General features: G+C 41.0%; 2 protein-coding genes across 2 annotated transcripts; both read right to left on the reverse strand.

The window, feature by feature from the left end:
* Positions 1–8,472: 8,472 nt before the first annotated feature.
* LOC118558813 (ATP-dependent DNA helicase PIF1-like) lies at positions 8,473–15,658 on the reverse strand. Its single transcript, XM_036129371.1, has 4 exons — positions 10,012–15,658; positions 9,848–9,908; positions 9,652–9,759; positions 8,473–9,562 (listed from the first exon to the last, which is right to left on the reverse strand). Exon 1 carries the CDS (start codon positions 12,995–12,997, stop codon positions 11,063–11,065), a length of 1,935 nt encoding a protein of 644 aa, XP_035985264.1. The 5' UTR covers positions 12,998–15,658; the 3' UTR covers positions 8,473–9,562; positions 9,652–9,759; positions 9,848–9,908; positions 10,012–11,062.
* LOC118558812 lies at positions 12,642–18,504 on the reverse strand. The gene is made up of 2 exons (XM_036129370.1): positions 18,014–18,504; positions 12,642–17,803 (listed from the first exon to the last, which is right to left on the reverse strand). The coding sequence occupies exons 1-2, from the start codon at positions 18,458–18,460 to the stop codon at positions 15,665–15,667; spliced, it is 2,586 nt and encodes an 861-aa protein (XP_035985263.1). The 5' UTR covers positions 18,461–18,504; the 3' UTR covers positions 12,642–15,664.
* Between the last annotated feature and the right edge of the window lie 697 nt (positions 18,505–19,201).

The following is a 19,201-nucleotide window of genomic DNA, read 5'->3' on the forward strand; positions in this document are numbered from 1 at the left end:
ATCAAAAGTTAGCACACAGCTTCAGTCGCTTCAGCTAGAAACCACTGATCAGGCCCGAAACCTTGGTGTAGTGATGGACTCAGACCTGAACCTCCAAAAGCATTTACAGACAGTTACAAGGCCGGCTTTCTATCACCTGAGGAACTTTTCCAGGATTAAAGGACTAATGTCTCAAAAGGATCTGGAAAAACTAATCCATGCGTTTATATTTAGTAGAATAGATTACTGCAACGGTGTTTTCACAGGTCTGCCTAAAAAGTGGACCATACAGCTGCAGCGGATCCAGAACGCTGCTGCACACGTCCTCACTAAGACTAAGAAAGTAGAGCACATAACCCCAGTTCTAAAGTCCTTACACTGGCTCCCTGTATCTCAGAGAATAGACTTTAAAATACTTCTGTTAGTTTATAAATCCCTGAATGGCTTAGCACCTAAATACATTACAGACTTGTTATCAGTGTATCAACTTTCCAGACCACTAAGGTCTTCTGGCTCCAACCTGCTCTGCATACCTAGAGCCAGAACTAAACAAGGAGAAGCAGCATTTAGTTCCTATGCTCCGTTTATCTGGAACAAACTTCCAGAAAACTGTAAAAGTGCAGAAAGCCTGATTTCTTTTAAATCAAGATTACAAACACATTTGTTTAAAATTGCCTTTGACTGTTCTAGTTAAACTGTTTTACTGTTTTTAATGTTCTTCTTTGTTTCTACATTCTATCTCTACTTGCTTTTATTCTATTTTCTATCTACATTTTATTCCTACTTGCATTTATTTTGCTATATTTTAATCATGTAAAGCACTTTGCATTGTCTCTGTACTGAATTGTGCTATATAAATAATTTTCCCTTGCCTTGCATCTGTGACCAAGACTGTCAGAATTTGTCTTTGATGAACCCAGAACCACACACACAGGACTAAAGTTGAGGAGTTTTATTGACAGGTTTGATGGGATGGTGGGTGATGTAACCAGTAATCCAGGAATACACAGGTACAGGGGTGCAGATGAAGGCAGGAGCTGACAGCCTGGAGAGAGAGAGTCCAAACGAAGCTGGGAGGCTTGGCACTGGGCAGAGCTTTCTCAGAGTGACTAGTCAGGTCAGCAGTTCTCAGGAGACACCAGGACAAAAAGGCAGAGCTTCACCAGGAACTAGCAGCATAAACAAAGTCTTTCAGAGAGACTGGCAGGACTGACCTTAAATGAGAAAGCAAATCAAATCTTCCAAAGCAAAAAACGAGGACTGGCATGGAGAGGGTGTAGAATGATGACGGACCGGCAAAGGAGTGACAGCAGAGTGAGGCTTAAGTAGGGAGGCTGGCAGGTGAAGTGAGTCTGGCTAATTAGTGGCTGGCAGGTGTGACTAACTGCAGTGGAAGGGAAGGCTGAAGTGAGGGGAAGGAGAAACTAAAAACAATAAATAAAGTCAAACCCTAACTAAAACTAAAACAAGGTGGAAAAACCAAAAACCAATGGCAACAAAAGCCGAATCAAAACTAAACCATGACAAAGACAGCAAGTGTTTGTGATGTATCAAGAGCCACGGGGTCCAGGGTAATGTCAGCACACCACCAAGAAGGACGAACCACATCCAACAGGATCAACTGTGGACACACGAGGAAGCTGTCTGAAAGAGATGTTCGGGTGCTTACCCGGATTGCATCCAAAAAACATAAAACCACGGCTCCCCAAGTCACAGCAGAATTAAATGTGCACCTCAACTCTCCTGTTTCCACCAAAACTGTCCGTTGGGAGCTCCACAGGGTCAATATACACAGCCGGGCTGCTATAGCCAAACCTTTGGTTACTCATGCCAATGTCAAACGTCGGTTTCAATGGTGCAAATCTTGGGCTGTGGACAATGTGAAACATGTATAGTTCTCTGATGAGTCCACCTTTACTGTTTTCCCCACATCCGGGAGAGTTACGGTGTGGAGAAGCCCCAAAGAAGCGTACCACTCAGACTGTTGCATGCCCAGAGCGAAGCAGTGATGGTTTGGGCTGCCATATCATGGCATTCCCTTGGCCCCATACGTGTGCTAGATGGGTGCGTCACTGCGTAATAAAAAGATTTCCCTTTTACACAACATTATGAATAACCTCAGAGTTTAAGAAAAGTATTTGCAATTTCAACAGTACTTTTACTCAGTTAAACATTTATTTAAGTGCATTATGCATAGGAACTGGTCAGTGATTGTAAGATGTTGAAAAACATTTATTCACAGTTTTTGGGACTTAAAAACACACACTAAGTGCTGCTGTTAGACTTGAACTCCCATCCCTCCAGACTTCCATAGGCCATTGTTCATCTAGAGTTCACCATCCCCCCATTTTGCTTTGAATCCAACCAAGCTGGTCAACTTCTTTAGTGCTTCGTTTGTGCCGTTAAAATTAGCGTTTATGCTGCTTTGGTTTCGCAGATAATATAAGTTTTAATTTCGGCCGGTGACGTCACCACAGGCCGCCGCTGCAAAATAAAGCGCTACATTGTTATTCCTTTGCTGGTGCTGAGCTGGAGCCAAAGCAAACCAGAGTGGTCAACTTCTTTAGTGCTTTGTGCATGTTTGTGCCGTTAAAATTAACGTTTGTGCTACTTTGGTTTCGGAGATATTATGAATTTTAATTTCAGCCGATGACGTCATCCCAGACCGCCGCTTCAAAATAAAGTGCTACGTTTTTCTTTCTTTGCTGGTGCTGAGCTGGATCCAAAGCAAACCACAGTGGGCTACTTTTTCAGTGCTTTGTTTGTGCAACAACAACCTTGGAATAAAAAAAAATAAAGTTTTCATTAAGATTTGCAGCCCAATAGTTTTTGGGGAGCGTTAAGTTTTTAATATTTTGTGCTGAGCTCAATACACACCAAACCAAATTGGTCTATATTTTTAGGCATTTCTAATTCAATCTATATGCTTTATACTTTCAGCTGATAACACAGTCAATATATTCATAGTTGAACAATATTTCCCACTTCATGCATAAAGCCAATAAAAAGTGGAATGGTCCTTCAGCTTCATTAAAGGTTTAGCTTAGGTGGACAAAGGAACGTTTTAGGAGATCGTTCCTTACAGTGTTGTTATACTTTATAGGCTGACCAGTGTGATTTATTTTTTGCAGTTTTTCTGTTATTGATTTTAGTTTGGGTATGTTTTCTGCGTTATATAAGCCTGTATACTTTAATTGCCCTTTTGTTAGGTGCAGACACCCCCAAATCTCCCTATTGTAGAGCAATAAAGGTTTGCTATTCTAATTAATTCAGAGGAGTAATGAACTATGACTACTAAGATCAACTATAACCAAGTCACTGTTTGAAAATGTTATAAACATTATACTCTCGAAGAAGAATAAACCCTTCTGATTAGGAAAAATAGACTTTATGAAAACAGTTGAACATTCTAATAAATGAAATGCCTTTTTTGGTGGCTCACTTGACATTGCTATCTAAAGTAAAGTTCTTTAAATGAGACAAAATAAATCGTAAAATTTTTTCAGGAATAAAGTACAAAACAATATAACACACATTTTACAATAGCGGCTAAAACAACTTGCATGATAAAAGAAAAATATAAAATTAAAAACTGCTTTCTTGCGAAAAGTGTTGAGACCAAACGTTAGCTCTGACCAATTCTTACAAAAATGAGGAACATCATTAAGGATGCCAGCCATCCTGCACAGAGACTGTTCCAGCCTCTCCCCTCAGTCAGGAAACTAAAAAAACAAACAAAAACATGTTTCCCCAAGAGATCTTTGCCAATAAGCAGGAATATATAAATAATTTTATAAGAATGCTGTAGGGGGGGGGGGGGGGCTCGGTAGATGACACAACTTCATAGTAATGTTACTGATTTATCAGCAGAAATATATTAAAAAGACTTACGTTTTTTCCAGTGTTGGCAATAACATATGATTTACCGTAGCACTTTATTTTGAAGCGGCGGGCTGGGATGACGTCATCGGTTGAAATTAGAATTCATAATATCTCCGAAACCAAAGCAGCACAAACGATAATTTTAACGGCACAAACCTGCACAAACGAAGCACTAAAAGAGTAGCCCAGTTTGATAGGATTCAAAGCGAAATGGGGAGATGGTGAATTCTGGATGACCTTAACAAATATTCTTTAATATCTTCAAAACCAAAACAGCACAAACGCTAATTTTAACGGCACAAACCTGCACAAACGAAGCACTAACCATTCCGTCTATTTAACTGAGTTTTTTCTGTGGGTGGGGTGTCAGCTTCACGCAGCTCTTTATTGGCGCTGCAGCGGAGGAGAGATCGCGCTGCTGTTAGGCTGTTACTGCCATCCCTCCAGACTTCCATAGGCCATTGACAAATTTAATGAAAAGTAACTTAAAATTGTCCTTAAAAGACAAAATGTTGAAAAATCAAAGGGCTTATTTAACGCTTTGAGAACATATCTTGTATTCGGCCACAAAATCAACAATAGTAGAATGATCTTTTAAGCTTTTAAGACCGTTTTTAAGATGCCAATACGTGTAGCATATAGCTCAGTGGCGTAGCCTAGCCACCGCATTTCTACCATAATATAAAACTGACATTAAATAAACGACTCACCGTCACGTAGTTGCAAGGAAAACACCCAATGGAACCCTTCGTCTGGGTTAATTGGACTTGATTCAACAATATCCTTCAGTAATTTAGGAAAAACAGCAGTACAGCACTGCAAGCAATAGCAGCAACAAGACGGAGGAGTTCACCTCTGACCCGGAACTTAAAGAGTACTGCTTGTTGTCTGCTCTGAATAATACACAGCGCCACTCGTGGACAGTATAGGAACTGCAGGAACGAAGTACGTCTTTTTTTCAGTTATCATTGTTGAATGATGATAATGCATTTGGCTGCCGAGTTTGACACCTCTGCTCTATACCATAATAATAAATGATTGTGGTCTAAAACCAGGTGTTTCAGTTTCATTGTCCAACCCCTGTAGATGACTTATTTTCTAGCGATGATTTCTGTCACGAGGACATAATGCAGTGTTGTGCTGGCAGCCATCCCAACTAATAAAAATAAGATTTAAGATTAAAATAGTACATTATAGTAGTAAATACAAATTAAATACATACATAAATACAATTATTGTGGTTTAAGGACAAGTTTGGTACCTGCATTAAGGTTAATTTCAAAAGGTACTTGCCATTTTCAGACTAAAAAACATTCTAAAAAGATGTTCTAATTCAGTGAATATGACTGCATATTTAAACAGAAAATAATAATGAAATTAATTATTCTTTCAACTAGCAGTTTTTGAGTATGACTAAAATTCGAGGCAGTGAAGGAGGGTAACTGATAAGTGATGGCTGATGGTGGAGAGCTTGCAGGCCTGGCTTCGGTGGAGAAGCAGCAAACAACTGTGGCAGGAAATGTGACTTTCATTTCAATGCAATGCAATGCAAAACTGGAGAACAGTAGAAATCAGTAGAGTGAGAAAAACTGGCCCTGATGTCCTCCAGTAGCCTAAGCCTGATTGTAGGATGTCCCTGAACTCTTGTTACATTACAAAGTTTACAATAATAAGGAGAGCCAGCGAAATGCTTGAGGCAGGATTTGACAGGAAAAAGAGGAGATTAAGTATTAATATAAAATAAATGAATAAACAATACATAAAATACTTTAATGTTTTCTTAAAACGTCTGAATACAAACTGTCCCAAAACATATTAAATAAATTCATTTATCATCATTCATTTATACCAGTTGTTCAAGTTATTTAATTGTTACTTGTAAAAAAAAATTATTATTGTAAATTAGAAATGTCCCATGCTCCTGAATGCACCATAGCTTTCTGATGCTCGCGAACGCATCACACTGGTCTGAGAACGCAGCGCGGAGTAGAGGCACGTTTCTGCTAAAGACAAAGCTTTGCCGTTTGTAAAACTCATGTCGGCTGGCACGGTTTATTGTTCTGTGTGAATGACAAGAGACCACAACAAATGAGCCTGCTAATGAGCCAACAGCCGACAGGAGAAGGTCTGTTAGTTTGGTCCAAATACTGTACTGGGAAGTTCCTCAAAAAGGGTGCCAATACTTAATGTCACTAAAGCTCACCAAAGGGCAAAGCTTCCAAGTTCCTTGGTCGTAGGCTTTTATCACTTGGGGATTTTAAATCAAATCTTCTGAGTGTGAAAAGGATTTGTCTTCGCCAAAACCAGCCGACAGGAGAAGGTCTGCATCCAAGCAGCATGGAAAATTGGTGTTATTAAAACATGATTAAATACTTCAATGTAGCATGAAAAAATGAACTATGTGAATAAAAATGTTAAAGGCATTACAAACTACTAAAGGAAGTACAAACTCTGTGAAGCAGAAGTTGGTGAGACCTTCCTAGAGCTACTTCCGGTTAGCAACATGCTAAGCGTTAGCCGCTAATATGGTTGTGTCCAGTATCACCGGGTGATTGTACTCTGTTAGTTTGGTCCAAATCCTGTACTGGGGAATTCCTCAAAAAGGGTGCCAATACTTAATGTCACCAAAGCTCACCAAAGGCCATGTGTCAGATCGGCCTCCTTTAGCAACTAAGCCTCACCAAATCTGGGCCCAGAACTCAACATCTGACAAAGATGGTGTGTAGTGGCATTTCCCACAGGTGAGTGGTGCTGTATTAGCCGGGGGGTAATTCTTGCTGTTGCAATTTTTTCATCATTCATTCATTTATATCAGTTGTTCAAATTATTTATTTGTTACTTGTAAAAAAGAAAAAAAAATATTCAGTACCCCCAGCGGGTTGCGAACCTGCGACCTTTGGTGCACCAGCCCAACACCTAAACCACTGTACCAAAAAAAAGTGCCATGCTGAGCTCTGCATTTTTGAGAGGTCAACTGTGTCTAGGAAGTGGTTTTGAGAAGTGGTTTTTGGTTAATTTTGTCACCACGGTAACTTTAAATGGCATCAAGTACAAAAAGCCCGCTTCAGCCATGCATTTTCAATGCATAGGCGGGCGCCTAATAATAATAACTAGAAACGTTCAACTTCTGAAGAAGTTGAAGAAGGCGCCCGCCTGGTGGTGTGTGTAACCGTCAAAGGCAAAACTTCTGAGTGTTGGTTAGGCTGAGCTTTTGTAGGGTGTAAGGTACATCTGTTAAGACCTTGTAAGAATTATAAATGTGTCTCTGCATGTGGTGGAAAGGAAAATGTAAGCTGTTCAGATTGAATGCTGCTTATTTCAAATATGTTTGGTCGTTTAAAAATGATCCTTGGTTGTAGGCTTTTACTGCTTGGGGATTTTAAATCAAATGCTTTTAGAGGTTCTTCTTAAGCAGAGGTTTGATACAAGTGTTTGAAAAAAGATTTGTGTGCAGGAAGGCAAAATGTCTGTCTTCTATGTAAACTGTTGTCATTAAAGAAACATTAAAAAACAACACAGGGAAGACACTAAAACCAATTGCATCCGTGTGCTGACACTGTGGAAGGTAAGACAAATACCCCAACATTTTCCAATATTTTAGTATTTAATCTTTTGCCACGGGTCAAAACTTAAGACAGGGCCTTACCTCCATTAGCACTCAGAGTCTCATTGGATTAGGCACTGGACAGCACCTGTGGTGACTACAGAGCCCAGCCCGGAAAGTCTGCAGCCATTTCAGCAATGGACATTTCTGTACCAGATTCAATGTGTTTATGGGTAACATATGACAAAAAGGTGTGCTCAAATAATATTTAAATATGTTCATGTGAACATGAACATGTGAACATGAACATACACAAACAAAACCTACACCTTCTGGAAGTTGTAGCAACCAAATACTTAGCAAACAACAAGGTCATGTTTCCATTTTTAATGTTTGCTGTCTTTATCTGCATGGGTGGTTCTCCCTTGCATTGCTAGGAAGTGTGGAGCCCTAGAATGAAACCCATTACAAGCACTGTTCCAAAGTTGGCAACATTTTTAAAGAAGCCTTTTTCTATCATTGTGCACTTGTGAAATAAACTCCTAGTTTACTTAAACGCTTGCACTGTTTTTTCTGTTTTGTTACATTTGTTGTTTATTTGGATTTTTAATGTTGCTTTCCTTGTGGTTTTCCTACAATTTAGTATGTATATTATAATATATAACTTTTTGCAATGGAGTACTGTCGATCACAGGTCAACAGCTTTGGTTATTTTGTGTTTAGCTCCAAAAAGGCACTTCTGACATTGACTCTGGTTTGGAGGGTCCTGACACAGAGTACTCCACATTATAAGTCCATACCTGGTACGTAGGTGGTCTTTATCCACCAACTCTGTCTTTAGTCTTCTCATTGGGAAGTTTTCCCCAATTTATTGAATAGATTCTTCTTGGCAATTCACACAAAGAATCTAGTTCTTGCTGTTGCTGTGGCACTGTTTAGGACTAAATATTTTCCTTTTACTCAACTTTCTTTAACATGTTTGTATGTTTATACAATTTGCATGTTAAACCTTGTATTAGTTACCATTGTCATGTATACAAATAAACAGACATCAGTATACTGACAATAAACATATTTATTAACTGAAAAAAACAGAACAAACTTTAAACAGGCAATAATTGTTAAAATTATACCTACAACATGCTCTAGGATAAAGAGAAATCAAACAAAGTGAAGTAAAATACATATGATATCATGTGTAATGGGCATTGTCTGTAAGAAACAGATCAGCTGTATCTTATAGGTGATGCCAATGACACATGTCATTGTTTTCTGTGTCCTGCATGAGGGCAGCTGTGGAATGTTCTCTTATAACCAAATGGCCAATCTGAATAAAACAAATATGTATAAAAGGTTACACACAGTCAACAGACCACAGTCCAAGCATTTTATCTACAATTTAGGGTTCAACTATTTGAGCTAGGCCTGTTTTAGGTTGCTATGCACACATTATTTTAAATTTACATTAAACTAGGTAAGCTAAGACTGTTCAGTAACCAAGGTCAAATTCGTCTACTGTACCTCCACCCCAAGAAACCTCCTACCTGATCCTCCAGTGTCCATCCCCATGGACAGACATGCACCACTCTTAAACCTTACAAATCCAAGAGTATCAGTAGGGGGCATCAGAGGGTGGGCTGGGCCTCTACCAGAAAAACGCCACCTCGTCTAAGAAATGGTAAAAAACTGATGCAGCCAAGTCAAGGAGAATCCCGCTCTGGCCCAATCTGAGTGGGAAGACACCTCGTATTGATTCTAAAAATTATCCTGAGTAATTTATGGATCTGTGATACCCATCACATCCTGGTTGTCTACATAACAAAGCAAAAAGATTGCAAGAACTGTAGATCTTGGTGTGTGTCTGTAGCAAAGAGTTTCCATTCTTAACTATAAAACCATAACAATCAATATCACAGTATAATACATAAAATCCAACATGACGATGGAAGTCAGTGGAAAAGAGAAAAATCAAAAACATTCATGAAATAAAAACTGTCCGTATGTCAATACGGCAAAAAGCTGTCAGGACATTTTGAGCACGTGGCAGACATCAATGTGTTTGTGCATAAGTGGTTAGCTCAAGGTTCTTGGGCAACCGCTCCTTTGTTGTAAAGTGAAAAATAAATCATAGTTCTGTGGCGTCTTCCTTCCAAACTGCTGAAATTGAAATAACAAAATACAAAAGCTTACATAAGGCCTTTTATGTTATCAGTGACATTTGTGAATTCAACAGAATACAAATGTACCTTCTTGTCTACAGCGTGGGTTGACAAGCCCAACTGAACACTACGGCCAGTCACAGGGCTATCTGGTCATTCCTTCAGTCCACGGTAATACTTAGTCCAGTGCAAATTCTAAAAGAAATTATGATATACAAGAAGCTTTTGAGAATTTAACATAAGCATTGTACAGATTGTAACTACATACATTTTAAGTACATACCTTCACAAAAGCTTTGAATATTGAGACAGACCTCTTGACACACCTCAGTACCCAATATCACCTAAAAACACAATGATGAGATTGTTGTAATGGCAGAATGATTGAGTGATGAAAACATTTTTAATAGAATATTTGTTAGGTTTGGCCATGTGTAATTTGGATACCTTGCTGCAAATAGTGGGTTGCCTTCCAGGTCTACCAGGTTAATCTTGATGTTCTTCAAGCACAAACTTATGTGTGTCACCTTGCATAACTTGCAAAACAGAGAAAAACTTGGGGGGAAAAGGGGTTAATTTCACCCAAAACCTGACATACAAAGCTGTAAACTTGTGCAACATTATTTCCAAGCAGGCACAGGGCGGTAGCAGAGACAGCAACAAGAGGCCGAAGCATGTATAGCGTGGAAAGCAGACGCAGGGGAATAGGATGAAGCATGCACAGGGTGGCAACAAAAAATAAAATAATTACACATTCCCAGATTTAAAATGTAGCCAAAAATGGCCATTCTGGAACATGGTGGTCTGCATAGCTCTGTATAAGTAGTGGCTCATGATCAATAACAACAACAACCACCAAAGGAAAGTCCAATGGGAGCACTGCTAAGAAATAGAAACAAATTGTGCCATAAAACATATTCAAAGGAGTCATTCTTCTGCAGAAAGTGTAGGCTCATGGTTAGAGTTAGAAAATATTAAGAGGGTCGTAACAGTCAGCTGTGCTATGTGATTGGCGACTATTAAATCAAGAACAAAGCAACACAATCCTGTCCAATTGCATTTTACATGTCAAAGTGAAGAAGAGGCAGCAGCTGACGAAGACAAAATACAGTATACCGGGTTGTGGTAACTGTAATATGTCTGCAATACACCTGACTGGACACAATATTCTGGGCGAGATATGTAAATGTGATCAATCAGGGTGTGCTTTTTTGTTGTTGGAGATGAGATAAGCTGAGTGAATCCTTTGCTTTCAAACAAGTCCTTGATTGCTGTTTTTCCTGGAGAGAGAAGATCTTCATTGAAGTCTCCCAATACAACAACCGGCTGAATATCAATAGTATCAAGACCATCCAAGAAGCTCTGAATGTTTTTCAAGAAGCTGGCAAGATCATAACTAGGTGGCCTGTAAACCGTGGCAACAAGGACTGATATCGGAGCGTCCAATCTAATGACATTGTACTCAAGATCTTTAACATTGTGAAAGTATCTGCGTTCCTCAGGTTGGAGAATGCTCCTGCAGTAAGTTGCTACTCCCCCCCCCTTCCTTGGTAGCAATGTCGGCTCTGCTAGAGTAAGAGACGTGTCTGTTGCGCGCAAACAAACAATAACCCTCCATATTCAAAGAAACTGGAAAAGAAGATCCAAACAAATGACTTTCTGTAAGACAGAGAATATCGGCCAATCCCAGTTCATGATGGTGCTTCATGTCGTCATAGTGACATACAAGACCTTCGACGTTGTGGTGGATGATTTTCAACGTAGTGCACTGAGGACTTGATGGGAAATGCAGGAGGGGGCTGGTGTTCGAGAACGATGCTCGCCCCATCGTATCCATGGCCGCTGTGATTCTTTCATCAGCGTAGATCTTTTTCTCATCAAAATCGATGATTTTAAACCCTTCCAAAGAAGTTGTACGACTTAATCCCACATACGCCATGCCAGGTGCAAACATACGTTTTAAAGAAACAACTGCCGATTGCATGGTCATCCCTTGTACTTTGTGTGCTGTACACCCAAAGGCCAATTTAAGTGGAAACTGTCGTCGCACCACTCCTCTCACGCTGCATTGTTCCTCGAATCTCTCAGTGTAAACCAAGTCGTCTGGTTTACCACGCATTCTTTTGGTACGTCCAGCCGTGGAATTGTCTAGTCTCAGTCCGATTACATTCACAGTTATCGTTTCGTCATTGGTGTGGGTAACAATGTCTGCTATCGTTCCAAAGGTTCCATTCACCAGGCCATCCTCTACATCCAGGTTTCTCATTATCATGACTCTAATACCCAATCCAGCTTGGATGTGGTCGCACAAATCTCGACTGTTGCCCCTAATGCATCTGCCCAAACTAATCATGTTTCCTGTTTTTGTTTCTCTCCTGTATTCCTCTGCGTGAACATCAACAATAGCTGTACCTAACAAGGCAACCACGGCAGCGTTGTGTGCATCCACCTGTTTGTTGGTTGCAAAAATGAGCAACACATCCAATGGACAATCCTTGGGATCTGCAATACACTGCGTCAGCAAAGTTCTGTCCTCTTTGCTGAGATCATCAGCTTTCCTTTTGACACAAAGCCGGTTAAGCAGCTCAGCAAAGAGTTTGTCATCCTTCTGTCGCATGATCTCTGTAAGACTTACCAGACAGAAATTCTCATTCCAGAGATCAAGTACACCATCCTCCATGACACAAAGAGGTTTTGAAGCTCCCAAGGGGGGCAGTTGGTAAAAGTCTCCCACCGCAAGAACACAAATCCCACCAAATGGCCTTGTGTTTCCTTTGATCTGCTGAAATCTCCAGTGAACATATGCCAATAGTTCTTTAGAGACCATAGAGATTTCATCAATAATCAAGATTTCCACATTGGAAAGAACTGCTCTGACCTCATCCATGGCATTTCCAAGTCCCTTGTACGGTGGCTTCAAGCTTTTGGGGAGCTTCAAGATGGAATGCACAGTTTTGCCTGAAATGTTGTATGCCGCAGTCCCAGTGAAAGCGGTCAGGAGCACAGTGGGTTGAGACATGTCACCGACATCACGAAGTCTAGGAAGCTGATGCAAAAGCTTAGTTGCCTCCTGGTAAACACATTTGATGACATGCGATTTACCACACCCGGCTCCTCCTGTCAAGAAATAAAAGAATGGTTCAGGGTTCTGACCCCAGACACGCTGCAGGCACCAATGGCGAATTGCATAGAATATGGATGATTGAGTGTGATTTAAACTGCGGAACATTTGTCTCACAAAGTCAGGGCTTAGGCTTGGTACTTCAACTGCTGGCAGGGATACATTCATTTGGTAATCTGGAACAGGGTCCTGCTCTTCATCTTCTTCCACCACTGGTCGCTGCGCAACACATTCCAAACGGTCCACTTTAACCTCAGGCGCAAAAGTGTTCCAAGCATTCCGGACTGGTCCTTGTCTTTCCATTTTTTCCATGATCTTGTCAATTTTTTTCCCATGTCCTTCATATCTGTTGCGATTAAAGTCCACCCATTGTTTCACACGCCACCTACGGTGATGTCCATTGTTGTAAAATTATTCATATGAAGGGTGTTCATGATTGTTGAGATCCTCGTCGCTCCTGTGTGGCAAGTACAACTTCAGGAGCTGCCTGTAAAACTTTTCTGGCTGTTTCTTTTCAGAGAAACGAGTGAATCTAATGACGGCTGGCTTCCCCACTGTTCTCTTCTAGATGTAGCCGGCTTCGTTTAAGAGAGGGATTGCATTGGGTCCTTTAATTTGCCTACCGTACAGGACCCTGTATTCAGATACAAATACAGCTAGACACATGTCTTCAAATTCCACAGTTTGAGGTCTGTTGATGTATTTGTCTGGCAATCCTTTCATCCAGATATCCTTCTCATCTGGGCCCATGTTCTTGAGTCTGCTCATTGGAAGACTCATTTTCACAGTGTCTTCTGCTGTTTGAATGAAAATGACACTACATGACGACTTCTTAAGAGGTAGACTGCAGTGCGGGCTACAGACTCCTGAGCATTGACCTCTCGTTGTTTTGAATAAGCCTGCATGATCTTCTTCATCTCATCCCGTTGGTTGACATTTGAGTTCTTCAGATCCTCAATGACAGACTTGAGAAACTGTGACATTTCATGCTCTGGCTTGGCTATGTAGGACATCATGTACTCGATGCAGCTGTACTCATCAAGCACATACTGAATGTCCATGTTGGCATTCCATGCACGGAGGAGAATGGGGTTGTAAGCGTTGACCCAAATGACCTCAAGGTTAAGCTTCATCATTACCACCATGCCAGAAGTGAAAGAGTCAACATAGTATCAGTATTCCTGGCTGGTCATGTTACAAGCCTGGAGTAGCTCCGACAAATCCTTGAAAGATGTTTTTTCGTCCATCAGTAAATCCCTTACTGGCTTCAGCTTCTTCTTAGCTTCAGTTTGTAGTTTAGAGATATGTCTGGATGTGGATTTTTTGGAGTTCTTCAGAACTTTCGTTTCTGACACTTGCTCTGTGTTTTTCTCGTCATCTTCCAAATCCACATCGAACTGAGGAACAGTGATCGTGGTTTTTTCCATGGGTAGTTTGGGGAATCCAAATCGGCATTCAACGTTTCGTTTCTTGCACGATTTGGAATGGTTTCTGCTGTGCATCTGAACCTACTTGACAATTTTATGGAGCTCGGGGTCTGCGGTTTCATCGGGCAATTGACAGCATATGTAGCGGTCGATGAAATTTATGACCTGATCGCAACATGGCGGATCTTCCATCTCGGGTGCATCCTTAATCCATATCACCGCATGTATATGAGGTGAACCCCTAGCCTGAAACTCCACACGATAAAAGTAATCCTCAACAGGTCCAAGGGGCTGCGCCGGGGAAAGAATGAGGTCTGTAAAGAGTGCGTCCACTCTCTTGTCAAACATGCGCATGACAGTGACTGGATTGCTTCTAAGAATATCGCACTTTGCATTCCAGTCAAGTTCTGAAAACTCTACCTGTTGTCCATGCTGAGCTTTGATGGCCTCAATGAACTGTGGCCATCTCATTTCAGCAGCGGAGAAGGTCACAAAGAAGGTAGGTTTTCCAAGCTGCCGAACCATGGCGTGCAAATCACGGAGGCCTTTTTCCCAATAAGCCGGAGTGCCTCGTAACGGTTGCATGAAACGAGTGGCCTCTTTATTGTGGATCAGTGTTTCCACCTCTTCTTTATCCTGGAGCATTTTATTGGAAATGTTCTGTCCATCTTTGGTCGTCAGTTTTCCTTTTTGTGTTTGAATAGACATGCTGCTGTTGGCCATGTGGGTCTCAGTGATAAACTGAGCAAAGAAAAGATAACTCTGGTCTGCCGCAAACCTAGTGTCTATCGAGAAAAGACGTACATTGAAATACATACTTGGAGACAGCTTGACTCGTCTGACTTCATCCAAGGTATTTCTTCCAGTGGGGAATTGGACTGGGTAAGCCATGGATTCAAGCCTGGGAACACTGAAGAAGGAAACAGGTTTATTTCCTTGGGCAGGAGCAATACTGAAAATTCCGTCTCCATAAGATAACACTTCTTGTGCCAAGTCCGGGGGCTGCATGCACGTGTCCAAGACTAAACCAGGCCGAAGCGCTTGATGCTCTTCTCCTATGTGCTCAGGTTGTTGGTCTGTTGCTGCACCTGAATCAGTGTCAGATTCAGGGATTGACTCCTTGGTTGGCTCATTCTGTTGAAAATCACAGGCAGCACTTTGATTTATTGTAACATCCCTGTAATCAGGATGGGTCTGTTTAAGTGTTGTCAGACCAGCCAGAACATTTTTCATGTTACTGATGTCCTTTGAATGTTATTTTTCTTTTCAGCTTGACCTGTAAGAGCTGGGCTTCTGTGTTGGGCCGTGGGAGACTGTTTACAGTTGTTTCCATATCAGAAGGAACACATACAACTGCTCCATGCACTGCTTTTTGATGTCCTTTTGGCAATGACACGATCTTTGCAAATGGGATAATTTTTGCAATAATCTGCCTTTCCAGTACATTCAGCTCAGCAAGCTCTGGGGGAATGGGTGACAGATGCAAGCCATTTGCAGCAGCAATTGGTGGCATCCCTCCTCTAAATAGGTGGTTGTCACATGTGAAGCAGATTCATTCCTGCATCCTCTCATTAGGTACAGAACATGGGGCAGAGCATGCAGATCCACAGATGTGAACATATGTTCCTGTTAAGCACTCAGTCACCACTTGCCTGTTCTTTGTATACTTACCTCTGTTACAATGCTTTACTTGACGTGGGAAAAGAGCTCTGTGACACACCGTGCAGACATATGTGGGTCCATGGCAAATTTTAACGTGAAACTTTTGTATTGCAGCTTTTATTTCTTGAGTTATCAGGGGCTGTGGAGTTTTGTGGTAGAAGACGTTTCTTTTGTACTTTCTTCTGATTCGCAGAGCATGATATAGTATCTGGGTTCTGGAAAGAATGTTGTTTGACATCCTTATTTTGTTGTTGGAAGCACTATTTTTAATTTTTTGGACACAATAATCAGGCTGTTTATGGTACTTTTCCTTCATTGATTCCCGCATTTTCATTTTTTGTTGGCTTCTGAAAACTGGATCATCTCTGAATTGAGTCCTTATGTATGCTTTTTGCTGGTTTTTGAAGACTGGATCATCTCTGTACTGAGTTCTTATGTATGCTTTTTGCTGGTTTTTGAAGACTGGATCATCTCTGTACCGAGTTCTTATGTATGCTTTTTGCTGGTTTTTGAAGACTGGATCATCTCTGTACCGAGTTCTTATGTATGCTTTTTGCTGGTTTTTGAAGACTGGATAATCTCTGTACCGAGTTCTTATGTATGCTTTTTGCTGGTTTTTGAAGACTGGATCATCTCTGTACTGAGTTCTTATGTATGCTTTTTGCTGGTTTTTGAAGACTGGATCATCTCTGTACCGAGTTCTTATGTATGCTTTTTCCTGGCTTCTGAAGATTGGATCATCTCTGTATCGAGTTCTTCTATACTTAGCAATGTATGATTTATGCCTGGCTCTGAAGTCAAGTAAAAAGTTATATTTGAACTTGATGTAATTTTTTTGTCTTGTTTTGAAAGCATCATCTACCTTGTATCTGTTTCTCATGTGATCCCTTCTCTGGGACTGTTGAAGATAATATTTTTCTTTTAAAGCCTGCAGCTTTTTGTTCCTAAATGTAGGGGATTTATTGTATCTTTGTTTTTCAGATGCACTTTGTCTAATTTTTGTAGTAGTGTTTTGTTTCTGCTGTGATTTGAGCCTGTACTTAATTTTTCTTCTCTTGGCTTTTTCAACTTTTGTCACCTGAGGGACTTTTGGAGCAATTTCTTCTACTACATTTGTCATTTCCCTCAACCATGGAGACATTTCCTCTTCATCAAAATCTTTGTCTGGTTTTCCAACAGGTGGACTTGCTTTGGCTGTTGGACTAACTTCCTCAAAAACGTTGTCCATTTCTTTCAACCATGGAGGCATTTTGTTTTCATTCAAAGCATTCTCTGGTTTTCTGACAGTTGGATTTGCATGTGTGGGGCGAAGTGAAACATTTTGAAATGTCAAGGCCTGAGGTAGGTCATCATTACTATTATTCCTGACAAAGCCCACTGGTACAAACTCATAGGTGGCATTCGGGCCACGGTTTTGAAACAGCCGTTGCAGATGTTTCAGCATGGCAGTTCGGTTGCTGAAAGTCATCATTATTGCAGTGCCATAGGGTTGGGGCAGACCTGCAGAGTTTCTTGAGTGGGAATCAAAAACTCCAAACCTGCCATCTCTGTCCCTGAAAACTGCAATGCACTCTGGAGTCACCAGAAGAAATGCATGGGTGACATTTTCTGATAGACACCGCAGTTCTTCACCAAGAGACAAAGCCATTTGCCGAGACCTTTGAGGGCTTTCAGAAGGAGCAAAGACACGACCAACCCTTAAACCTGTTGTGTGTACTTCATAAAGGTATCTGTCTGTCATTACATTCCTAGGCATCTCTTCAAACGTTAAGTGGTTATCTTCAAATGTTCCATCCCTCAATAGCTGTTGTTTAGTGGCAACATAAAGTTTATCACCTTTCATGATCACTCTGTCTAGTAACATTGTGTTAAACTCTAACCCCTCATTGTGGTAAGCTAAAAATGTTAGAGCCATGCATGTGCACTGGTGATTGCGTGAAAACTTATCATATCTTTTGTCGGCTTGGGAAAGTGTAGCCCTCACAGACAGGACAGGTGGACCTCTGACACAGGGTTCCAACACAGAAGCCTGTAACAAAAGAAAATTTAACAAATTCAGTATTTGTGTTATTATTCACCGTTGTTATGACTACACACCAAGAATACAAAAATACTATTAAAGATAAAAAGATTGTGCAATGTGTGTAATTTAATACAGTTCATCTATATAGGGCCAATTCACAAGAAATCACAACTTAAGAGACTTTACGAAAAAAGAAATTAAGTATGTATGGAGTACCTTCTGGCCACCACCGACGACAGTTCCGTGGAAGGGGTGTGAAGCACTCTGACCAGGCCCCTTGCCGTCCACAACAAGCCTGGGGAAGGGATGTCTAAACGAGACATGGGGAGAAGCAGGCACAGGGCGCATAACAGAGACAGAAGAGGGTGACGCAGGGACGGTGCATGAAGGTGAGACAGACAGAGGTGGAAAATCAGACACTGAGACGGGGGGACAAGCAGGCAACGAGACGGGGGGACAAGCAGGCAACGAGACGGGGGGACAAGCAGGCAACGAGACGGGGGGACAAGCAGGTAACGAGACGGGGGGACAAGCCGGCAACGAGACGGGGGGACAAGCCGATAGAGGTGGAAAAGCAGACAGAGCTAGAGACTCAGACACAGGCGCACTTAACTGAAGTTGTGTGGAGACCGCAGCCCACAGCAACTTAGCAAGAACCTCCATCCCAGGTGCGTCACTCAGATGAACCTGAAACGCAGTTATAGAAAATATTTTATTACAGAAAGGAAGTGTAAGTCCAATGTTGTTGTTTAAAAATAAAAAATATAACTTACACCATCCCTACTCCACAAGTCCAGGTGGCTGAGAGGGAATTGCTCAGTGACCGGTAGGTACCGAACACCTAGACAGAAAAAGAAAAACATTGTTATTCCTAATGTCAACCAGGCTAACATTGTGTTGTTGAAAGATTATACAGACTTGGCAATGAAAGAGTGTTTTTTGGGTAAATTCAGTATAAAAGTTATGTTTTACAAAACCACTTAAGTACCCAGTCCCTCCCAAAAAAGAAATAAAAAATGTTTATTCTTTTTTCCCCCAGATAACAATGCTATACTTCGTAACGTATAATGGATATGACAAAAGTTTTAGTGTAAACACAGTTTGTTTACAACACTTACTTCTCTTGGCTGCTACACGGCTGTACTCCTGTCGCAGGAGTGCCTGCTCCCTCTCCTCGACGATGAGCCGTGGTGGGAAGTCCAAAACAACCACCTTTTAATTTCAAACAAAACAGAAGAAGAAAATTAACATGTCATATTTTCAGATGTAATCGATTAGAAATAAATGTAGTGGGTAATAAACTTACATTAGCACAGAGGTTGCTTATGATATGTAACAAAGAGTCGAAGTCCCGTCCCGCCTCCTGGAAGGTTGTGCTAGAACTCAAGTTGTTGCTGGGCGCCA

This window comes from Fundulus heteroclitus, unplaced genomic scaffold, assembly GCF_011125445.2.
Source record: "Fundulus heteroclitus isolate FHET01 unplaced genomic scaffold, MU-UCD_Fhet_4.1 scaffold_161, whole genome shotgun sequence".
NCBI lineage: Eukaryota > Metazoa > Chordata > Actinopteri > Cyprinodontiformes > Fundulidae > Fundulus > Fundulus heteroclitus.